The sequence below is a fragment of the Bactrocera dorsalis genome, chromosome 1 (assembly GCF_023373825.1).
Source record: "Bactrocera dorsalis isolate Fly_Bdor chromosome 1, ASM2337382v1, whole genome shotgun sequence".
NCBI lineage: Eukaryota > Metazoa > Arthropoda > Insecta > Diptera > Tephritidae > Bactrocera > Bactrocera dorsalis.
Window position 1 is genome coordinate 42,770,816 of NC_064303.1, and position 23,807 is coordinate 42,794,622.

Genomic DNA, 23,807 nt, shown 5'->3' on the forward strand with positions numbered 1-23,807 from the left:
TGAAGAATTTGTGTCGGCTTCCTGACATTTTTTTTAATTAATTGCAAATGATTTTCAAAATCATATGCTGAAAATGTGTAAAGACAACCCAATTCTTCAACACAGTCGCAAATATGGAGTAAACCATGGACGTTGTACGATACAGACTCCCGGCCAAATATAACTGCAAAATTGTCAACAAACAATTGTAACATAGCTCTGGCTGTACTCAAATTTCGTAAATAATTAGATGCACAAGAAAGAAGTCTACACGCGCAATGAAGAAGCAGAAATTCATAATAAAAATCTTCATGCACGTGGTCTTTTAACAATAAGATTCCAGTGTAAAGCTTAGTACGCAGCTCTCAAGAAACGTAAAAACTTCATATAAAAAAACGCTTAAGAAACGGTCCAGAAACGTTCCTGCGATAAAGTTACTTGTGCTAGTACGCAGCTCTCAAGAAATCTAGTACTAATTTTTAATACTTTTTTTCAATAAAATGTGAATATGGCAAACCTGGTTTTGCGAAGAAACATCAAATCAACAATTGTTTCTTGAAGGAAATTCGAAATAATCGTCAAATTCATCCTAAATTAGTTGAAATCATTATTATAAAGTATATTCCATTTTGAAATGTTGTATAAAACCAACCAATCATCAACAACATTCCTTAAATCTCAATGAAAATATTTGTGTTACCATACACATTCATACATACATACATACGCACAAAGTTTGTTTACTTTGTTTATTCTCTCTTGCTCTTCTAATGTGGATCATTCACAATGCTTAACCAGCTGTCAACATTACTTGAGAAATAATGTATTTTTTTTCTTAAGCAATTACTTGAGAGCTGCGTACCAACCTTAAAGCAGAAATTGTCGAAACTCTGTTGCTTTCCAATGGTGAATTTCTTTGAAACTCCTTGGAAATCTAACAAACTCTTTTGGAATATACAGTATACTCTCGAAAAGTAAATCGATTGGTATTTTGGGTAATTTACTTTTTCGAATAATTTACTTTTCCAAATATATACTTAAATTATCTGTTTTTATAATATTAAATGCATTTTTAAACTTAAAAAATTCATTCATTTATTTGCTTCAATAAAACATATGGATTTACATGAAAAACATATTTACATTTAAATACATACATATGTATTTACTATGAAGAGAAAAAATCTTGAATATTCTTTTGTTTTTTTTCTTTTGCAATATATTTTCTGACCATTTTTGTACGACAAGTCAAAAAGTCTGACACCTGATTTGCATCGTTTTCATTTTTAAACCAGTGGATCAAGTTGTTTACGCTTTGAATTGCTTCCCCATATGTCAATTTGGGTTCCTAGCTGACTTCTTCTCCATCTGAAGTGTCTGACAAAATTTCTATTTCATCAGCAGTTTCTTTGTTTACTAAAAAGTCGCGATAAACAAGAAAGTAAGTGTTTTTGCAACATCGTAAAAAACGCTGCTTGCTTCGTTTCGAATTTTTTATCACACTCTCTGAAAAGTAAATTAAAAAATTTACTTTTTCGAAGTGCATGTGTAATCTTAAAGGTGATTTACTTTTCCGCGATTATTTACTTTCTGAGAATTTACTTTTCGAGAGTATACTGTATTTCCTTATCAACTCAAATTGGGATGACATTTGTTCTTGGCTACTTTTGCTCACTTTGTACTTTGATTTTTTTTTTCAATAAGGCAATCAACATTTTCTTGGTAACACCCATGTCAATCAAATGCATTGGATCCAATGGCACTTGACTGATCATATTTAAATTTATTTTTTCCAAAGGTGATTTTGAAGAAATAAATTTATTCAAATGATGATCTTTATATTTTCTTGCAGCAAAATCAGCATTTGTAATTAAATTCTAAATTTGAGTGGAATACGCTAATTTTTTTTTGTTTTTTGGCAATTTGTGTACATTTGGAGCAGCCATGAGCTGATGAATGATGAGCAATACCACAAACAAAAGATTTTGCTGGTGCATCACATATCACAACTCGTACATTCAGTGGAATAAATTTGCCATTGATGGCAACACCATTATTTAATAAAATTTCCAATTCTGCAACAAAACTCTCCAAATATACACAAATATCATCAGGTTTAGTTTTTCCTTCGTAGATTGCAACAGGAAATACAACAGATTTATTACAGCCAACCACTTTCACTAAAATTGGCCATAATTGTTTTTGTGAAGATTTGAATAGAGGTAATCCGTCAATATTTATGTCCACTATGATTTGAAGTAAACTCGAAATTCCTTCAATTTTTTGTATTTGGTTTTGTGAACCAAAATATATTAATTCACCAGGAGATACATCTTCTGTTGATATTTTTTCCAAGTTTACTTGCATCAAAGTAGACGGACTTAACGGAACATCTAATCCACTTTCATTTCAAATTTTCAATAGTGCACGCAGATTTTTATAAGATATTCTTGCATCTAATTGCCATTTCCTAATTTTTTCAAGGAATGGTCTTGCTTTCGGAATTTCGTCATGAATTTCACAATTAAAACTGTCTTCAATTGTGTTTCCAAGAATGGCGTCATGACGCTCTTCTACCGCATCATTTGGATTTTCGCTACCACTTAAGAAATATTCATCACGCTTCCTCTTCACTAATCTTCTCATGTGCCTTTTAGAATAACTCATTTTTTATTGATTATTTTAATTTAATTATATAAATTGTAGCAATTACACTTAAATTTTTATAAATTTTTGTTCAACACTCACAATTCAAAACGACATGTGTTCACTTGCAGCCTTTGTTCTTTTTTGTGCTCATTAACATAACAAGTGAATATATGTACGTCGCATATTATACGAGTATTTAGTCGTAATTCGGCAATGCAAAACTACATGCCACCATCTAGTCACATTGGTCTAGATAAAAAGTAGTTTTTTCTATCTATCTTTATACCACTGATTTTGTGTTATAGGACCAATGCTTTTTGCAGGAAAACATACATACATACATGCATACATACATACATACATACATACATACAAACATACAAGTGAAGCTAATAAAAGCGTATTAAAAAGAGACCTGAACTATAGGCGGACAACTCTGCATTGATTCTTCGTGAGTCTTTAGCCAAATTTTCAAAAAGTATCGTGCCGCAACCACTGTATTCACCTGATTTAGACCCGTGAGACTTCCGTCTATTCAGCAAACTCAAACGACCGCGCCGGGGAAAACGTTTTGAGTCAATTGAAGACATCCAACGTGAATCTCTACGTGCATTGAAGGGTATTCCGGAAATTGTTAACAACTGTTTCGAAGATTGAAAAAAACATTGCCACAAGTTTTTTTGGGGCCAAGGCATATTACTTCGAAGGGCATCACATAGATTTTGAAGAATAAGTTAGGAATGCGAAAATTATGAACAAAGTCGTACTATTTTTATTTTTGATATTGGAAAGTTGCAAGAGTTCGGTTACATCCAAACTCAGCCCTTTCTGGTTTGATTGACACCTGTAGGACTTTTCCCGGCTTTCATTTTTGTACGTTTCGAGCGTATAAAATGTCGACCTTACTTGCTTAAAGATCATCTGTTTATAATTATACTAAATTATTAATAGTACTAAATTATTTTTTTATTTTTTTATATTTTTATTTTATTTTATATTTATTTGACTGGAGTGAGCACCAAAACTATCTTCGGTAACGCGTGCTTTTGCCACGTGGTTGGTGTGGATACTATTGTAAGCAAATTGAAAGGTGAAGTTGGTAGTACTCTTAGTGACATCTATGCTGAATTTCACGTCAAAATATTCATTAGTGTTTGAGATACTGCATTGGTTATTCGAAGAAGGCTTTAATGGCCATTACGACGGAGAATTTGTGCTAAGATGACTGAAAAATTCGTTGCCGTAAGTATATTGCAGCGGGAGGGGATTGCTTTGAAGGAGATGAAATGGACAAAATTCACCTTTCAATCACAGTAGTAAATAATTAAAAACGCTAATTTGAGGTGATTTCACACTATAATGAGTTGGACATCTCTTTACCTCTGAAGAAAGGTTAAGACCACTGAAACAATCGGTTAAAGCTGTCCACATTGGTCTTTGCCTTGGTAGATTATACCAACGACTTTTTGTAGAAATCTAACAGCTTTGTGAAGGTATCACCAGATTTGTAGATCTTCATATTCGTGGTGTAATCTTATTTCACAAAAATATTTGAGATCGAGTTTTTTCTTCTACAACAACAATAACGTATATGATTTGGAAACTCAGAAATAATTGCGCAATAATGCGCATATCTGTGAAACAGTCTTTAACTGAAGCTGTGACCCATAATTACTTCCCAGTAGCAAAATAATTCACTACTGAAAAAAGTAAGCGTGTTGGTAATGGGTTGCGGGGCAAGAAACGAAAAAAATTTCGCTTTAAAATTGTTGTTGTTATCTTCAAGAAATGTGCGAATTTTATTCATATGAGTTGGTCATCCGCAGAACTGATCGACCCAGCCCTCTGGGTATGTGAGCGCTTCAGTACTAAATTTCATAGGAAATCGGTTGTGTGACAAAACCGATGCTTTTTTTGTTGTTGTTCTTTTCTGAAAATAATTGCTAACCGTTAGTCCTGCCACGACGCCGACAATTGTTGTCTTTCAATTTTAATGATTGTCGTTTTAGTAAATTTTAAGTATCGGTTGAAAGCGGTCGCGTGTGAAGTATCAAAAGTTATTTAAGTATGTACAGCAAACGTCATCAAAGAAGATTAATTAATGCCGAAATAAATGAAATTCTAAATATAAATAATTCAAATGACAATAATTATAATCTTAGTGAATGTGACAATGATAATGAAAATGTGGTTGAAATTAACAATGAAAATTCTAGAACTGAAAATGTGAATGAAAGTAGTTTGGTAGTTGACTTAAGACAATGGGCAGTGATGCTCGAAAACCAAGAGGCTTTGAAGAAATTAAACGGTAGAAAGGTGTAGAGTTCCGACAGTTTATACTCTACACAGGCATTTTTGTCTTAAAAGATAATATTGACGAAAACGTGTATGATCATTTCCTCTTGTTTCATGACAACATTATAGGATCAATTGGAGTTACAAACGGAATGAAAAAAATTTTCAGCGATAGCGTCATGGTGCAGTTAAATTATGATGGACTGCAAGACAAGGTGGCATTCAAGAAGTTTGAGTGCCTAAATAATGCCATATATGGAAAATTTTACTTTTCCGTAATTAATAAGTCTTTGTTTTGATACACTTTGTTTACACTTTGTTTATTAGTTTAGAAGCAATGCAAGTGGAAGGTTTCACTAAAGGCGATTATGATCGGGAGCTCAAAAGAGCTTTCAAGATGGGTAAAAACCGATATCACAAAGCGGGTTCTTTGAAAAAGCAAAAAGATAAACAAATATAATAATTTAAGGTATGAAAACAATTAATTTAAGTAACATTGACATTATTTTTAAATGTAAAATCTTAATTGTAGTAATTTGTACTGAAATGGATTTCTTTATTATTTCTAATTGACTTAAAAAATATAAAACTATAATATATTTCTTTTGGATTCGTTGTAGTAGGTAATGCGTACAACTGATCGATTCGTATACCCAGGTATGTGAGCCGGTAATGCGTACAACTGATCGATTCGTATACCCAGGTATGTGAGCCGGTAATTCGCACAACTGATAGATTCGTATACCCAGGTATGTGAGCCGGTAATGCTTACAACTGACTAATTCATGTCTTCAGATATATAGCTTGGTAATGCGTACAGCTGATCGATTTGTATCCCAGGGTATGTGAGTTGATCTGTTCTGAAATTCCTAGGACATAGCTGTGTTAAAATTCAGCAATGAATTCAGCAGTAAGACCCTCACTTTGGCTCTTACCAACTCATACACTACCTATTACCTTTTGCTAGTGGGTAAATATGCGTAATACAAAAAGTAGTCTTGCTTAAGCGCAAAAATGAACATGTGTGTCTACGTATAAGTAATTTATATAAACACGTAGATATGTATATAGTATATATGCACATACATATGTATATGTATAATAAGGTACGCTCATATATACATACATATGTATGTACCTACATATTTTTAAACAAATCGGATCAACTTTTGACTTATACCCACGATTACTAAATCATTTGACCCCAAAACTTTTGACACTTTGAAAATCACTTCTCTTTCAGTTTTCTTTTTTGTAAGGAACTGTTTGTTTTTATTTTAACTAGGCTGAGTACTGTAACGCGCTGACCCTCCTTCATTGCTAGTGCACATAAATATTTTCGTAGTAAATTTTTTAATCTTGTCCTTCTAATCTCCATATGTCAATTTCTTATATCAGTTGTAGCTGTCTGTCGTTTTACCCCACTCTCATAAGTCAAACCACTGCTAAAGATGCCCATAACAACGTTTAAATTCGATTAAACTTACATATGTCTGTACATATGTACATGTGTGTATGTACATGCGTGGCTATGGATAGTGCACTAAACTGTCCGTAATTCACCATCCTTGTAAAAGTAAAAGACGCAAAAGTTTATGTTTTAAGCACTCCACCTCTCAATCTGCCTTAACTTTCACGACTTGGGTGATGCTATCCCCTTTCGCTTTCCGTATTATTGGCAATTGAACTATAAAAGCCCCAAAGCAGCTTCCGATTGAGGGCGCAGTTGTTATTCAATAAAAAATTTGTTCCGCTCACAATGTACACTGCATTTCCGCCGGCGTAATGCTACAACGCCAATAACAACATAAAAAAGCAAGCGATTAAAAATAGAAGGGCGAACTTAAATCAGATAAAAGATGTTCCTATGGTCTGCCTGACCATGTGTGACCATATATCTTAGATATATTTTTTCGCATTGTCATATGTGTATACATGTATAACTATATAAATTGATATTTTTTGCATTTCATATGACATTCCACACTCAATTACACACCATGATAGCGCTAGCACCGGCATTTGCCATAAATTTGCCAGCAAAATAATAAAATGCATCGCAAGTATAAAAAATGGTTTCAGAGTAAAAAACAAAAAATATTATAGGCTCTCTGTAAGCAAAGAGCGTGACAAAGGCGGGGAAAAGGGGACTCATAAGGTGCTCTAACGTTAATTTGGTTTTACCAAAAGTTTAATTTGCCCAATGTACTTTCGAAGAAAAAGCTTTGGTTCAGAAATCAAAAATACATGATAATATATAAATTTTATATAAGAAAAATATAAAAAAATTAGTCAAGAATACCTATATGTATATATTACACATGTATACTCGTATGATGTATTTTGCTGGTCTCACTTTTTTGCCAGTTTGATTATTTAATTTCGTTAATGTCAGAGAACTTAAAACTCGCATGTGTTTTAAAAACGGTGGTCTTATCTCCAAATGAGAAGGTAAAGCAAATTAACAGAATTTCAAAGACGTAAATGTAAAATACCAATGGCGTGGGTAATTAATATTTATATTTAGCCTTTCTATAAATAAGAGAAGAAGCACACTTTATTAGGAATAATCTGTATATATAATTTGTGAGCCTGTTACGAGTAACTTAATTGTCCATCAATAGGATAATCCTTTTAAAAGTTTTTCATTTTAATAAAGCCCATTTTGCAACAAAAGTAAGGTAAACGCAACATGCACACTAATAATACCAATTAAAAATGTTATTATCTTTTTAGTAAAAGTTAGTTGGGTTATATTTATTTGTACACCCCTTAAACCTTGCTCAAACTATGTCCAGAGACATTTAAAAATACTTTTATGCACTTTATATAATATTATACGTCCCCAGCTTTAACAAATCAGGAAATATACTATATGTATCTTTTTACAAATAGAATTTTTTTCTGAAGTCTAACTGGGCAGAAAAGCGTGAGACTAATTTTATAATTCAACTAGATATTTTTCACCCTATAGGACAATATTTATCTGGGAGGCCATCAACCTCTAAAACATTTCATCTGTATATGCAGAAAAAAAGACAGTTTGACCAGTTGGGTTAGAAGTCCATACTAGTTTGTAAATAATTTTATAACTAGTAGATTTGACCGAAGGGATGTGTATTTACCATACCATATGCAATCTTATGTCATGCTTTAGTAATGCTTACATGCATATGTGAGCATGAACATACATACTTGTATGTATACTTATATATGTACATACATATTCCACTATATTTTATGCTAACAATAGCCCATGCTGTTCTGAATCACTGTCCTTGAAGGGCCGGTCTTTCAGCACTTTTTGGACACTAGTGATTAGTGTTGTTGTTATCGTTTTCGTTTTTACATATCATTAGTAGCATTCTGTTATTTGCTATTGCTGTGGTTGACATTTTTGCGGTCTATATAAAAAATTTAATGTTATTATGTGCGGAAAAGAAGTCTCATAAATATCATATGTTGTCCATATGTATATATGTATGTATGTTTATTTTGCGCTTTTATAGGTGTATTAGACAAATGTATGCAAAAAAGAAGATATTTATATGTAAAGAGGGATTTTATACCAGATGTTGATACCATTATATTTTTATACTCTTGCAACAAATTGCTACAGAACACCTATCGGTTGTACGTATCACCTAAAACTAATGGAGATAGATATAGGGTTATATATGTATTAATGATCAGGGTGATGAAAAAAGTAGAAATCCGGTTGACTGTATATCTGTGCGTTCGTCCATGCAAGCAGCAACTTAAGTAAAAATTGAGATATCTTGATGAAACTTGGTATGCAAGTTCCTTAGTACAAAAAAAGTCGAGTTCGTAGATGGGCGTAATCGGACCACTGCCACGCCCACAAATCGCAATTAACCGAAAGCATATAAAGTGCCTTAACTAAGCACTAAATTAAGATATAAAATTGTAAATTGGCACAGGGTATCGCAGTAACAATAGGCATCTGTGGGTAAAGTTTTTTTTTTATAAAGGGCGTGGTCACGCTCTCTAACATGTTTAATGTACATATCTCCTGAATCACTAAAGCTACAACAACCAAATTTTCTGAGTACAAATCTTATAAGAACTTCTACCGTGTGAAATGGATGAAATCAGAGGATAACCCCGCTTATTCCCCATATAACGGTACTGTTCAAAATTACTAAAAGCGCAATAAATCCATAACCAATTAAGGCAGAGATATTATATTTTACCTTCAAGATGGTATGAGAAGGCTTTATGAGAGCCAGTGTAAAAATTGGACTTTTTGGTGATCCCAAATCTCGGGACCCGGACCAACCGATTTCGACTAAATTTAGTACGTATCATTTTTCTACAATTCCTATGTCATGGTGTGAAAATAAGAAAAATCGGAGATTAACCACCCTTACTTCCCATACAACACAATTAAAAATTTCTTTTGATTCTTTCACTTTCCAATACACAAATCAAGAAGTAATTAATATAATGGAATAAAATTTGTCAGTAATAATTCCCCTAAAGTATGACACCTTTTGACGAAAAGTATCTATAGTTGACATTTGACCGAAAATACCGATCAATGTGAGAGATATATAATTGAAATTCAGGAATAATCCTAATAATAGAGTATATGAATGTATATAAGTATGTAGAGAATTTCTAAGATTCCGATCTTAAGGTATTTCTCTGGCTTTAATTCTTGCAATTTGCAAGAGTATAAAATGTTCGGGTCCACCGAGCTTAGTCCTTTCTTACTTGTTATAAATAAAAATTATTTTTTTATCTACATATGTACATATTATGATAGACCAAGATATACAACATTTACTTAAATTTTATGACCATAATTTGGTTATTAACCCGCCATCTTTTTATGAGAATAAAATATTTAATTATCGAAATTATCGATAGATTCTTCTCTATATCCTCCACTTTTACTTAAATACTAATCCGAATTTGTATACTCTTGTCAGCAGATGGCGATTAGTTCAAATTTTGATAATTCGCCTGAGGCCCATACTCCACTAATATGAAAACGATTTTTTTACGGAAACTGCAATCTGGATCCAGCTGTTTAAATTGTAATACCCACTCAAGTTTAACCGAAACTTGTTTCGTTGATAATTTTTATAAGCTCGACAAGTTCGAAACTTATCTCAACAACAATAATGACGTTATTTTGCTTCAGAAAAGTCAATTTTAATATTTAGCCATAATATGTTGATGTAAGTACTCCAAATGTGCATTCCTGGAAAGTAGTATGTTGTATAAATTCCTGATGTTCCCATCTTCTTCTTCTTCTTAATTGGCGTAGACAGAGCTGGAGTGCTTTCGTCCATTCGGACAACATGACCTAGCCAGAGTAGCCGCTGTCTTTTAATTCGCTGAACATACAGCTCATCGTTCCATCGAATGCGATATTCGCCGTTGCCAATGCGTAAAGGAGTATAAATCTTTCGCAGAGTATTTCTTTTGAAAACTTTTAACGTCGACTCATCAGATGTTGTCATCGTCCATGCCTCTGCACGAGAAAGCAGAATTAACGACGCGATTTTTGAGGCCATGATATCAATATCATCGGCGTACGCCATAGAAGATTGTACTTTCTCTATTTAGGTTTTTTCGCAGTACTTTCTACAGGAGTACTTTGAAAAAGTCGCACAAATTAGAGTCGCCTCGTCTGAAACCCGTTTGGCATCGAACGGCTCAGAGAGTAGTCCAGTCATTATAGTAAGTTCACCTCGGAATTCGATATACCCTACCATATGTAGGTTTTGAGACAACTTTAGGGTGTCAATATACAAGTATTTACAGACACATAAATGGGTATATCAAATTCCGAGATTCTTACCTAATTTAAGCTTAAATGACTGGACTAGAGGTCCTTCTTGATCCTGATGGAGCTTTTGGTATTGTTCAACGTTAGTTTACACATTCGTATTAGTTTTGCGGGGATACCAAATTCAGACAGAGCAGAGTAATGCCAGCACCTTTTCGTGCTGTCAAAAGCAGCTTTAAAATCAACGAAGAGGTGGTGTGTGTCGAAACTCTTTTCACAGTTTTTTTCCAAGACTTGGCGTATAGTGAATATCTGATCAGTTGTTTATTTTTAAGGTCTAAAGCCCCATTGACAAAGTCCAATCAGTTTGTTGATGATGGGCTTTATTCTTTCACACAGTACGTTCTATAGAACCTTATATGCGATGTTGAAGAGGCATATCCCACGGTAGTTGGCGCGGATTGTGAGGTCTCCCTTTGTGTGGGTTGAGCATACTAAAATTCTAATAGTCCGACATGCTTTCGTCCGACGATATTCTGCAAAGAAACTGATGCATGCTCCTTATCAGTTCTTCGCCGCCATATTTGAATAGCTCTGCCGGCAATCCATCGGCCCCCGCTGCTTTGTTGTTCTTCAGATGGTCGGAGAAGGAAACGTCTGCTCCATCGTCATCGATCGAGTTCACTTGCAGCTGTACGTAAGGAGCGTAAAATACCCTCCCACAGTTCCCTTATACCGAGTTGCTAAGTCAAAGAGCAGGAGTGCAATTTGAGAGAAAATCGTTCGGCAGTATTTTGTGATTACAGCTTCTCGACGTCGAACTTTCCTTGTGTTTGTTGGCGTGCGTTTTTTTTGCTGCACAGAGGCGGGAGCGTAGCTTGGCTGCAATAAGATACTGGTTCGAGTCGATTTTAGAACCTGGGAGCGTACTTACGTTTAAAACACTGGAGACGTGTCTTTCGCTTCCCGATCTGGTGAGTAGTTTTTTGATCCCGAGACAATCAGGTAATTTACAAAATTACTTAATTTATTTCATTTGTATACTCGTATATTACTTAAAAGTTATAGTTTCATATTTTCACATTAACATATGTACATACCTATAATACAAATTACAAAACAACTTGAGTATTATTAATATTGATAATAGTTACAACTAGGGGTTGTTGTTGTATGGTGTACTTTGCTATGCATTGATTATGAGTATTTCGTTGATTTGCACACAAATATCAAATATTTATATACATATGTACCATATGTACTTTTGATCAGAAATCGCCTTGGGATAACAGAAAAGGCAGCTCAATTGTGAGGGAAAAAGAGACAATTCGCAATGCTAAGCGAATTTTTAATATACATTTCTATGTATTTTGCCATTATTGATACTGAATTATCTTCGATCAAAGATCAGTTGAAACAAGTAACTGAAATTTTTGAATTTTTTACTAAATATTGATTAGCTGCAAAATTGTATTACAGCCACTTGTGAACATTGTAAGAAATTATAAATATTATTAACACGATGGATTGACTAATATAGATGCAACAGATTTACTGAAGTACAAGTACAAGTTATTGGCAGATAAATTGCTCAAAGAAGTACACCACTGTACGTTTTATATTAAATGTGCTCAAACGAATTAAAACATATCGTTCTAAATCGTTATTTACAGTAATACAGGTGTTGCTAGTGGAGAGTGTAGTCAAATTGAAACTTATCAAAACCTGCCAGCGACTGACTTGACACTATCAGATGAAAAGAATGTGCCACAAACGCTTAACAATAAAGCAGCAGATTGATTAGAAATACCAAAAGACTTTTTCGACTACCATATTTAATTTATCAATTTATAAGCCAAATACCAGTGAAAATATCGGAATAAAACACACTTTACTCATTAAAGTGTTACAATGCCCGTACAAAAATGTTTGGAATATAACTTTTCAAGATTCCATACAGAACAAGTAAGAAAGGGCTAAGTTCGGGTGCAACCGAACATTTTATACTCTTGCAACTTGCAATAATCAAAGCCAGCGAAATACCTTACGATGTAAAACGTCAACCAGAAGATATGGGGGCTCTGGGAAGTATTGACCCGATTCTATTGCATAACTCACGCATTGACCGATATTTTCGAACAAAAGTCAGCTATAGGTACTGGGGTTCACATACTCGGTAACTAGGATCTTGAACAGTTTTAGTTGCATTTGAACAATTTTCTGTCATAAGGTGGAACACACCAAAGGCATTATTCGTACAAAGTTTTATTCCATTATATTAATTGCTTCTTGATTTCTGTACTAGAAACTGAACGAATCAAGTGGAATTCAAAATTGTGCTATATGTGAAGTAGGCGTGGTTATTGTCCGATTTCGCACATTTTCAAAGCGTGGCTTATGAAAAAAATCCCACATTCCGAATTTCGAAATCGGTTAATAGGGTCCAGATATAAGTATGAGATTTCACCAAAAAGTAGGCGGTGCCATGTCCATCTACAATACATCACAGGAGAAAATGTTTACGTTTCTGGGGCATATAGTTATCGATTCATCGCAATGGGGAGTGAGTGGGGTTTTCATCCGATTTCATTTTTTTTCACAGTATCGGTAGGAGTTTTTGTAATATTCATGCTGGACGAATTTGGTTGTTGTAGCTTTAGTAGTTTAGGGTATATGCACATTAAACATTTAGAGGGCGGGATCATGACCACTTTTTCAAAATTTTTTATACACAAATGCTCCTTGCTACTGCGGTCCCCTGTGCAAATTACAGCTTTATATATATATCTTAACTTAGTGTTTAGTTATGACGCTTTATATGTTTTCGGTTAAGTTTGTGGTCCAATTACGCCCATTTACGAAGTAGAATTTTTTTGTATTAAGGAATTTACATACCAAGTTTCAGCTTGCACGGATGGACGGACAGACAGACAGTCAACCGGATTTCAACTTTTCTGGTCACCCTGATCATTTATATATATGTATGTATATAATGTTATATCTATCTCGTTTAGTTTTATATGATACGTACAACCGTTGGGTGAACAAAACTATAACACTCTGTAGCGACTGGTTGCAAGAGTATAAAAATCGGAAATCTCTTAGGTATGTTACTGAAATTCAAAGAGAATAATTTTCTGATCATAGTATGCCCTTGTGTCTAAATGCTTTTCTAGCCCCCATATTCCTAATTTAAAAATTTTCGAACTTTCTGCTGACTTTAAATATTTTATATTTTTTTAATAAATTATTGAAAGTAAATGGAATATAGATGAAGATGATCTGAAGATGATATAGAATTTTATTCCTTAAATAATGATGCCGCCGCTTTCGTGACTTTTCCTTTATATTCCTAATATATTACATTTCGTTCCGTTATCTGATGTTAATTCGCTGTCTTAGTAAAATTAAGAGATCACATCTTTAGTGAAATGATGTCATTTGATAGTCAAACTTTCGCCGATTGCCACAGCCTACAACGCTAATATAATTAATATCGGTATACACATGCAGTATACTACTATACTGTATCTGCCAGAATACCAAAATGAGACTCCTGACTAACAGAGTCACTAAATTACTATTGTGACAATTAGAGACATGAGACAATCGTCTCAAGCAGAATACCGATATAAAACTTGCTTACATACATATCTACATCCATGATTTGCATTTGTGTTATAATTATTGCAATTTTTAATCTTTCATTGTTTTTTGTTTGTTATAGATTTAAATTAATTCATTAATTTTTTAAAACAATTTACCGATTTGACAAGTGTTGCTCATAAAAAAAGTTAATTTGGAATTTTCAAAGTAGTAAGCGTTTTTCCCTTGCCCACGTCTAGATTTTTTAATTACCCAAATATTCAATTAGAGTTGTAAATTATCATAACTTACTCTTATAAATATGATTAAAATTTATGATTATATTAAATAATTTATTATTTGTATACTCAAACTGACTTGCCTCTTTACGTACTGACTTTATGACTGATCATTTATTCAGTAGGTGTGGCCCTTAACATATTGGCCAATAAATAAATATATTCGAAACTGCAAAAATATATAATTTTTAAATTTATTCGCTACTTTCCAAGTTACTAAAAAGTCCTTTACTGCTGCGTTCCTTTTTTTTTTTTTTGAAACGTAAATAAATTAGTTGTGATTTTACATTTAATTAAATTGCGACTAGTAAAATGAAAACCACTAAGAAATTTATAAGATAAAGCTGGAAGGGCTTTTAGCTGAAACGTTTTATGTTTTACTGCTATTTCCAGATTCTACATGATCGCGTATTTATTACTGCAAAGGCAGTTATCAAGTCGATGTCAAAAGCCTTTTTAAGTTTTAATGTACCATAGTTTTGATGAAACTTGCAACTTCTTTACTTGCTAGGGATTGAAAATAAAAATATAAAAAAGATTATTATTCTGAAATGTAATGCTTCCACAATGACCACTATTGGTTAAAAAAATATAAATTTACAAAATGGCAGACAATCAAATTTCGCTAGAACAATGAGAAGGTTTTTCATAACAATAAAATTAGATTTTTGATATTACCGAAAAACTGGTAGATTATTGTACAGAGAAACATATATGTATGTACATATGTACATACATACATATGTAAGTGCAAAATTATATTTCAATCCAAACTATCGTATGATTAGAGTTATAACTGTATCCAATTTAGAAACGGTAAAAAACGCGTTCAAAACCTTTAATTCAGAAAATATTTTAAATTGAAGTTTAAAAAATTTGTGTTTTCGTTGTTTTTGCCTGTTTCTTTAAGATTACTCACGCAAGGTCGGCGTTATGGTAGATATAGGGTGCTTTGTATAATAATATACATACATACATACATATGTATAAGTAAGTTGCCAATTATTAAGCTAGGGTTACGCACACTGCGTCCCGTTAGCTTAATTACTAATAAAAATAAAACATTAATGCGTCGTCAAATCGCAAATATACAAAACTGAAGTACTGTTGTACCAGCAGAACGAAGGGCGACAGTGACAGATATTGGTCCCTTACCGCCTTAATTTTGGCCTTACCTTTGCCGCAAACCACCATAATATATACCACAATCTAACGCCTAATACCATACCAAAAGAAATAAATGGAGCGTGCAAGGATAATTCGATTGTGTTCAATTTAATTTTTACAAGCTTCGATTGATACGTTCTATGCGTTTGTATTTACAAACATACTTATGTATGTATATACAATCAGTGCTTTGTACGTTTAAATGTTTCAATGTTCGTTGTCTCTGTTGTCGCCGTCCCCTTTTCATTTCAGTTCATTTTATTTTATTTATCCTGATTATTTTTATACGTTTGCAGAATACATCTCATCATACTCGCATGTATTCACACACATATGTACGAGTATGTGTAGGTATTAGGACGCTATGTCATTTCCCGATTGTTCGGCATTCTTCATTTGTTTGTAACATTCCCGTATGTTCTATGGTACCGTACTATATATACTCGTACTGTGTACTATATGTTGTAGGCGCGTGAGCTTTCGTTTATACGCGTACACCCACATTGAGAAACGCTTTAATCTCGTCCAAGATTCGAATTGATTTGTTGTTGTTTGCAATACCTCCATCCACAGTTTTGATTTACCGTTTAATATGAACAGTTGCTTTAGTACTTTAGCGGAAGGGGCATAGGAATGTCTTCATTTGTTTGAACTGAATCGAATTGAACTGAGTCAATTGAACATATTCGTTACACCGTAAATACAATTTTCCACCAGAGTAAAACATCAAACTATGTAATACGGAGTCTTATATAAAAAATTCTTTGACCGAAAACGAACTAACCGAACTAAAGTTGATAAATACTTGTATGATATATCATAATAATACTTTTTGACTTTTTAAAACTAGTATCAGGCGAAATCTGACAATTGGAAGTGCTTGTATGAAAAAAATTGTTGGCTCACTAGCTGTGCACCCTAAATCAACGCAATATTGGAAATGAATATAAAACACATTTTTTGGTCTTTCATGGTTATTGAATTATAAAATACATAGAATAGGGTTATTTATTGAATAAGTCAACCACATATTGACCAGATCATTGCCATCCAATTTCGTCAAAAAAGAATTGGGTTATCATGCGATATCGAGCAACAGTATAAGTCACTGATTGATCAGTCTGACTTTCGAAAAAAGTATGGTCCAATTATGACTCCAGCTCAAAATAGACACCAAACAATGATATGTTGAGGACGTATTTATTTTCCGAAAATCACACGTGAGTTCTCAAAACTCAAAAGCGACAATTTTGGCGATTAAAAATCCATTAAGGTGAAAATGTGCTTCGTCGCTTTGGATGATTTTGTCTAAAATTGACCATTTGTTGATGAAATTTGAAATATTGTTCAATTATATTATCTGTAATGTAGCGCTCCATTTTTACTAAGCCTAAACGTTCAGCTGTTGATATATATTTTTTTATGTTTCCAACACTTTACTACATACTAAATGATGGCAAATTTAAATCTTGCGTTAATTTTGGGACTTTGCACTTTTTTCTTAATAGTTAATGACTAGTTGAGTTGACTACATATGTAAGTATACATATGTAAGTATATGAAATACATATGCTAAGTATTAGAGATGTATGCATATTTCCTATCGTTTGCACGCAATTTTGTGAAGTGAAGTAATGTTTGACTTCATTTTTATCATTACCAGAAAAAGATGCTCTATGAGTTTCATTAACCTCACATATCGGTAGATTTAGTTACAGCAAATGATAAGTTTTCGATTAGCAGTATTTTATAAGGGGACAGTGGTTCCATTTCATCAAAATATCTAAATTTTTACTCAAGCAATTGTTTGCAAGAACAATCGGACGGATATCCCCCGGAACTAAAATATTATCATTGACTCCATCAACTTGATTTTCACAACTATGCACTATAAAGTAAAACAGATGTTTTATTTGTAAAAAAGGCTGTAAGATAAAAATCTTCAAAATTTATCAGGACAATAACATTTTATTAATGACGCAGAAGGGAAAATCTATTTTACAAAGATTGAATGTTGAATTTTTCAAGCACTCAATAAAAAGTCAGTTTCGAGTATTACAATCCCATCTATGAACTAAAATTTTTTTTTTGTACTAAAGAACTTGCATACCAAATTTCATCAAAATATTTCAATTTTTACTCAAGTTACAGCTTGCACGGACGGACGGACAGACATACGGTCAACTGGATTTCAACTTTTCACCCTCATCATTAATATATGCATATGTATATAACCCTATATCTATCTCAATTCGTTTTAGGTGATACGTACAACCGTTAGGTGAACAAAACTATAATACTCTGCAGCAACTGGTAAACAGTACACAAGTACCTACTTACATATGTACATATATGTATACCAAATGTCAAAGTTAGCCACAGAAATAGCTGTAAGAAGGAATGGTTGGTAATGTAGATACTATATACATATGTATACACGTATGTATATGAATGATAATATTTAAAAACAAATCTAGAATAACCATGTAAAAATTTGTAAAAATGGAACTATACAAGGAGCGTTCCAAAGTAAATAGGACTTAAAAAAAAACAGAACAAATGATTTTTTCGGCAAAATCAATTTATTTTATTCAAAATAGTCTCCTTCTGCTTCAATACAGCTTTTTGCACGGTCCAAAAGCATGTCGAACGAGTGTTTTAGCTCGTTGGCCGGTATGGCCGCCAGTATGTCGGTGCAAGCCTTTTGAATGGTCTCTACGTCTGCATAACGCTTTCCTTTCATGAGCAAATGAACTTTTCCGAAAAGGAGAAAGTCGCACGGTGCCATATCAGGTGAATACGGGGAGTGGTTAATGGTTAAAATGTGATTTTTGGTAAAACAATCGGTCCCAAGCGTCGAATTGAATGTTGGTTTCTGATCAACCAGTCAATTTGTTCGGAACAAACCGTGCACAAACCTTCATCAATTCTCATCAATTGAAACGTTTCGTAAAAGTTATAAAATAAAATTTAATATTTAATGTTTTCTCTTTGTTCGAAGCTCATTTTCGCACTGATAACACAAACATATTGACACTTCACTTAAAACGCAATAACTTCACTTCCAATCCATGAAATGTCATGAAACTCTCACTGAACAATCGATAAAAAATACAGTGCACTCGCGGTAACGTGAACTAATTAAAACCAAGAGAGTTCACGTTAGTGAAAATGTTCACGTTAGCGATTGTCGAATTTGAAGACGCAAAATAACTTCAAATTGCTAAATTCAGGATTTTTACACATTTAAATGTAAAAGTATTTTAATATTGCCATTAGTAAGTTCATGGGTATGAACCTACATATTAAATTGCGAATAATATTTCACATTAGATTTATTTATTAAAAAAATCCGTTATCTTTTTCTGCTACTTTTTCCTTTCTAATAGCTGAAATACTGCTTTCTCCCTGAAGCGTCTAAGTACACTCATGTCGCTTTGATCAACCATTGCATCTCCAGCCCATTGGCAATGTAAACTCAACCTAAAATAGAAAAAAGTAATAATGATATCAAAGTGTGTCGTAAAACTTCTACCTGAGGACTCAAGTCCTGAAGGAGATCAACTGAAATTCGCATTAAAGAGCTTATATCTGCACTCCATTTGTCTTTCAGGATACTTAATGGAATGTTATGTTCAGGGTCCTCCTCGTTTCCCATTAAACTTAAAATGTTTTTCCAACAATTGGCAAGAGTTTCTGTGCTGACCCGATCCCACGCGACAGATAAAAGGGTAACAGCATCGTTCAACGTTACATTTTTCATTGATTCAAGCAAATCTAAGTTTTTTGCTGCTATTGAAGCCAACAAACTGTTTTTGTAATATAACTTCGTTATTTTAATCGCATTTTGATCCATAGGTTGGATAAGAGGGGTGACATTTGGCGGCATAAACATGGCAATTATATTTCCATCTTCAGTTTTTAATTCTGCTTCACTTGGATGAGAGGGAGCGTTGTCAATAAGTAATAGTGCCTTTATTGGTAAGTTCTTCCGCTTTAGAAACAACCTTACCTGGCCAAAAGCAAGAATTTATAATAATTATTAATTAAGCGAAAAAATTGTTTACCTGTGGCACAAAAGATTGATGGAACCAATGTTTAAAAATGGCAGACGTCATCCAGGCTGATTTCGAGTTCTTATAATCCGTAGGGCAACTAAAGTGTTTAAAGCTGCGTGGATTTTTTGCCTTACCAATTACTAAAAGTTTATGTTTATGTGCACCCGATGCATTTGCGCAACAGAGAAATGTTATACGCTGCTTCTCCGTCTTTGTTCCTGGAGCAGTTTTTTCATGCGATGATACATAGGTCTTATCTAGCAAAAGCTTCCAGAATAAACCAAATTCGTCAGCATTATACAATTGGTCATTACATAACTCCATTTCCTCAATTTTTTGTTTTAGTTTCAGTTTAAATGGATCAACCAATTGAGGCTGCGATGAGAGTTTTTCTCCAGATACTTTAAGCAATCTAACTCCGTATCTTTTCTTAAATCTCTGGAGCCATCCGTCACTAGCATTGAATCCGGTCGCGTTTTCTTTAAGTAGAGAATGCAATTCCTTAGCCTTTTCTTTTAGCATTAATCCACTTACAGGACAATTCGGATGAACCAAAGGTATAGACTTTTTTCCATAGCTGGAAGCTCTGATGATTTTAAAGTTTTTCTCTTTCCCGGTCCTTGGTATGTATTATTCACGCATTTTAAAATGGCTTTTTTCTTTTTAATACTGCATATTGTTGAGTTAGCGATATTTTTTTTTTGCTAAGTTAGTCACACTTGTTCCTTTTTTCAGACTGTCTAAAATGTCTGCTTTTTCTTTTAATTGCAAACACTTCGATTTTTTAGAACTCATTCCGATTGATTGATCACTCCGCGAAAGAAAAAACCTTCAACTGAAGTAAGTCGTTGTCATATGGTAAAAATTTGCGCAAATTTTTCAATATTAGGGGATTCCCCGAACTTAAAAAATAAAATTTAATGTATTCAGTGTTGTCCGTATGTTAATAAAAAGTGTAGTGAACAAAAATTTTGTTCACGTTACTGAGCTTTCTAAGTAAGTTTGTTCACGTTACAGAGTAGTCAATGTAAAAACAGAGTGTTCACGTTAGCCGGTGTTCACGTTAGACGGTGTTCACGTTACCGCGAGTGCACTGTAGCATATTCTAACGCACCAGTCGGCATATATGACGCCACCAGTAGGCGCTAGATTCAAAAAGTCCTGGTTGCTTTGGAACACACCTTGTAATATACAAAAAATAGTAAAACAAGAAAATACTTTAACATACATTTCACCGAAGCTATAATACCTTTCACGAATATAAAGATTTCTTACTAAAACTGTATTATACTCGTAATCGGTCAGTTTTTATGACAGCTATAGATATCCAACCTAAACAAGTGGTTTTGGGATTGAACCGTTGTCTTGTCGCAAAGATATCTTGTCAAATGAAAAAGTTTTACATACAAGAGCATGTTTTTGATCGATTAGTTTGTTTGACAGCTAGTTATTCGATATAGTGCTAACATCTGAACAATTCTGTCGGATATTGACAATAATATGCGTGTAAACTGGTTTACTCAAATTTTTTATCCTTTTAATAAATAATAATAATTATAACTACAAAGCTAAATCGATTCGATTTCGTATTAACTTGACCATTAAAGTTGTTTATAGTTATATTTCTTGTCCATTATACTGTGTCCAACATGTTGCGCTCGTTTATTATAAAATTTTAAAGTTCGTACTGTTCTGTTAATTATGTAATTTATGAATTATGTGCTCATATTTGCAGCAAGCTATGCTTTTTTTGTACCAGCCGCAGGTAAAATATTGTAGTTACATATTGCCGTTCTTAACTCCAGACCAATATTATATAGTTTTCTTTAGGTATTCGTTAATTGATACATTTCAATTATCATACTCGTACGTATGTATGTACATACATACATATGTATGTATGTAAGTAAGTAGTTGAAGTTTCTGAAGATGGTAGGTTCTGCCAATTAAAATCTCCTACATAAGTATGTATGCACTTATGTATAAGAATATTTGCATATGAAAGTATGAAAAACGAGTGATTCCTAGCATCCCTTTTTTTATATAATCAATGGGCGTGTAAATATCCGTCCTCCCTAAAACCACAATCAGTAGAGGTTTTTGAGGTTAAAAATTATCAATTGTACTATTGCTTGCTCTTCTACATAATTGTAAATGCACCTGCTGCTGTTGCACCTGTAAGGATTCCCCAGCTCGTTGCAAACACTGTAATAAAATATTTTTTATCTGATACGTTCAAACGGAGATTTTTTTGACGACAAATAGGCGGAGCTGCGCAAAACATTTACACTCAGCTGAGCTCTCGTTGGATATCCGTCTATGTAATATAATCGTATTTACCATTTTATGGACAGCAATTTAAAACGCCCACTTTTCTACTACAACAACCAAAAGCTTGGAAAGCCAAACCAACACCGAAAACATACGGGAAACCACCACCAATGCCAAAATATAAAATATACTCTTACACCACTACCACGAAAGTAGTGGCTATGTTACAATCAAAACACGTGAGAAGCCCTTACAGTTGGAGGAGAACTTGAATAGTGATTGAGCTTACTCGGAGCAAACTCTCTGTATGAAATGCCGCTATTAATGTTTTTATAAAAAGCATACAGGGTACAGTGTGCGTCGCATTTGAAAACTTAATGTAAAAAAGACCAAACTGTCCACACTATGTTACTTATTACGAAATTAATTTCATACGCATTTTTCAGCACTCCGTAAAACCCTAGACTCTTCTCAGAATCGTGAATGCTTCTGGCATGACATCTTTGCGGAGGATAAAACTAAGATTCCATCTTCTCTTATTATTTAAAATTGTTTATAAATTAGGTTTGTCCGGTGTTACATTGTGAGACATTGTTAATCATGGTGGCCGTTCCTATTATCGCATACAAATGTATGCGGATACATAGGCTATGTGGATGTATTTATGTACATGGATTTACGTAAATTTACTGATTATTGTTGTGTACCTCCAGCAATGTGGTATATATATATATTTTAACAAACATTATTTCATTATTTGTTGAATACCATAAGAAGGAGAATGAGTTAGATTCTTAGGTGCAATTTTAATTTGAGTTTTGCCTGGGTCAAAAAAATAGAGGTTCGAATATTACTTGCAACATACTTAACGATATCTAACATTCTCTTAACGAACTTTTCAAAAAAAAAAAAATAATAACAAATATAAATAAATGGCCACTACTTAGTTAAATTTTAGTCTATTAGAAAACTAACCATTTATTTTAGTTTTCTATAAAATTTCTATATTTGGTTCGAAGTATTAAATTTCAAAAATTCGAAAAAACAATAAATTTGTATTTTCATTTTTTTAATTGAACTATTCACAGTCGTAAAACTAAAAATATGCAAAATAAAACTTAGCTTTGAAGATAGAGCCTATACCACATTAATGAGGGATCCATATACTCTCTTGTAGGAATTCCACTCGATAAATTACTTGTTGCTATTGCGTTCTCTACTGCATACTCTTTTTTTATTGACATATCAGTTCCACCGCAAGACTACAATGTGCAATAAATTTATTTATGCCTGAGTGAGGTTTACGATTATTAAAAGTTTTAAAATCAATTTTATATCAATATATAATTTTATATTTAAATTAATATAAGCATCTTAACCATTCAGAGTTGCGCCAATAAATCTTAAGTATTGCTCTTCTCATAGTAATATAATATTTCGAAAATTCAAAGCTTTATTAATTGGAATGCTCACATAAAGCTAAAGCATTTACGTATGCAATGCAAAAATGTAGCGGGACATTTTAATAAAAAAAATTGATTACCTCGCAACATTAAAACCATCACAAACGATAAAGTTGTCATTATTGTTAAATACTGCAGACGGCAATATTCGTCCCACTGTTTTGATGTTTTTCAGGAGCCAAAACTTTCGAGCGACGTTACGGGAACACTTGGTAACACAAATACTGCCTAATACTAAACCAGCTTTGTTTGTATTTACATAACGGGACTCCATCATAGG

General features: G+C 33.2%; 1 protein-coding gene and 1 long non-coding RNA gene across 3 annotated transcripts in view; both read right to left on the reverse strand.

The window, feature by feature from the left end:
• LOC125775710 (uncharacterized) overlaps window positions 1-23,807 on the reverse strand; it is a 57,224-nt gene that overhangs the window by 1,561 nt on the left and 31,856 nt on the right. The gene's annotated exons all lie outside the window — the stretch shown is intronic.
• On the reverse strand, window positions 17,455-22,995 carry LOC125775415 (jerky protein homolog-like). Of its 2 annotated transcripts, XM_049445999.1 has the most exons (3): window positions 19,803-22,995; window positions 19,271-19,747; window positions 17,455-19,218 (listed from the first exon to the last, which is right to left on the reverse strand). In XM_049445999.1, exons 1-3 carry the CDS (start codon window positions 20,313-20,315, stop codon window positions 19,177-19,179), a joined length of 1,032 nt encoding a protein of 343 aa, XP_049301956.1. In that variant the 5' UTR covers window positions 20,316-22,995; the 3' UTR covers window positions 17,455-19,176. The 2 variants fall into 2 exon arrangements, with proteins under 2 accessions (XP_049301956.1, XP_049301955.1); XM_049445998.1 differs by having other exon boundaries at window positions 17,455-19,747.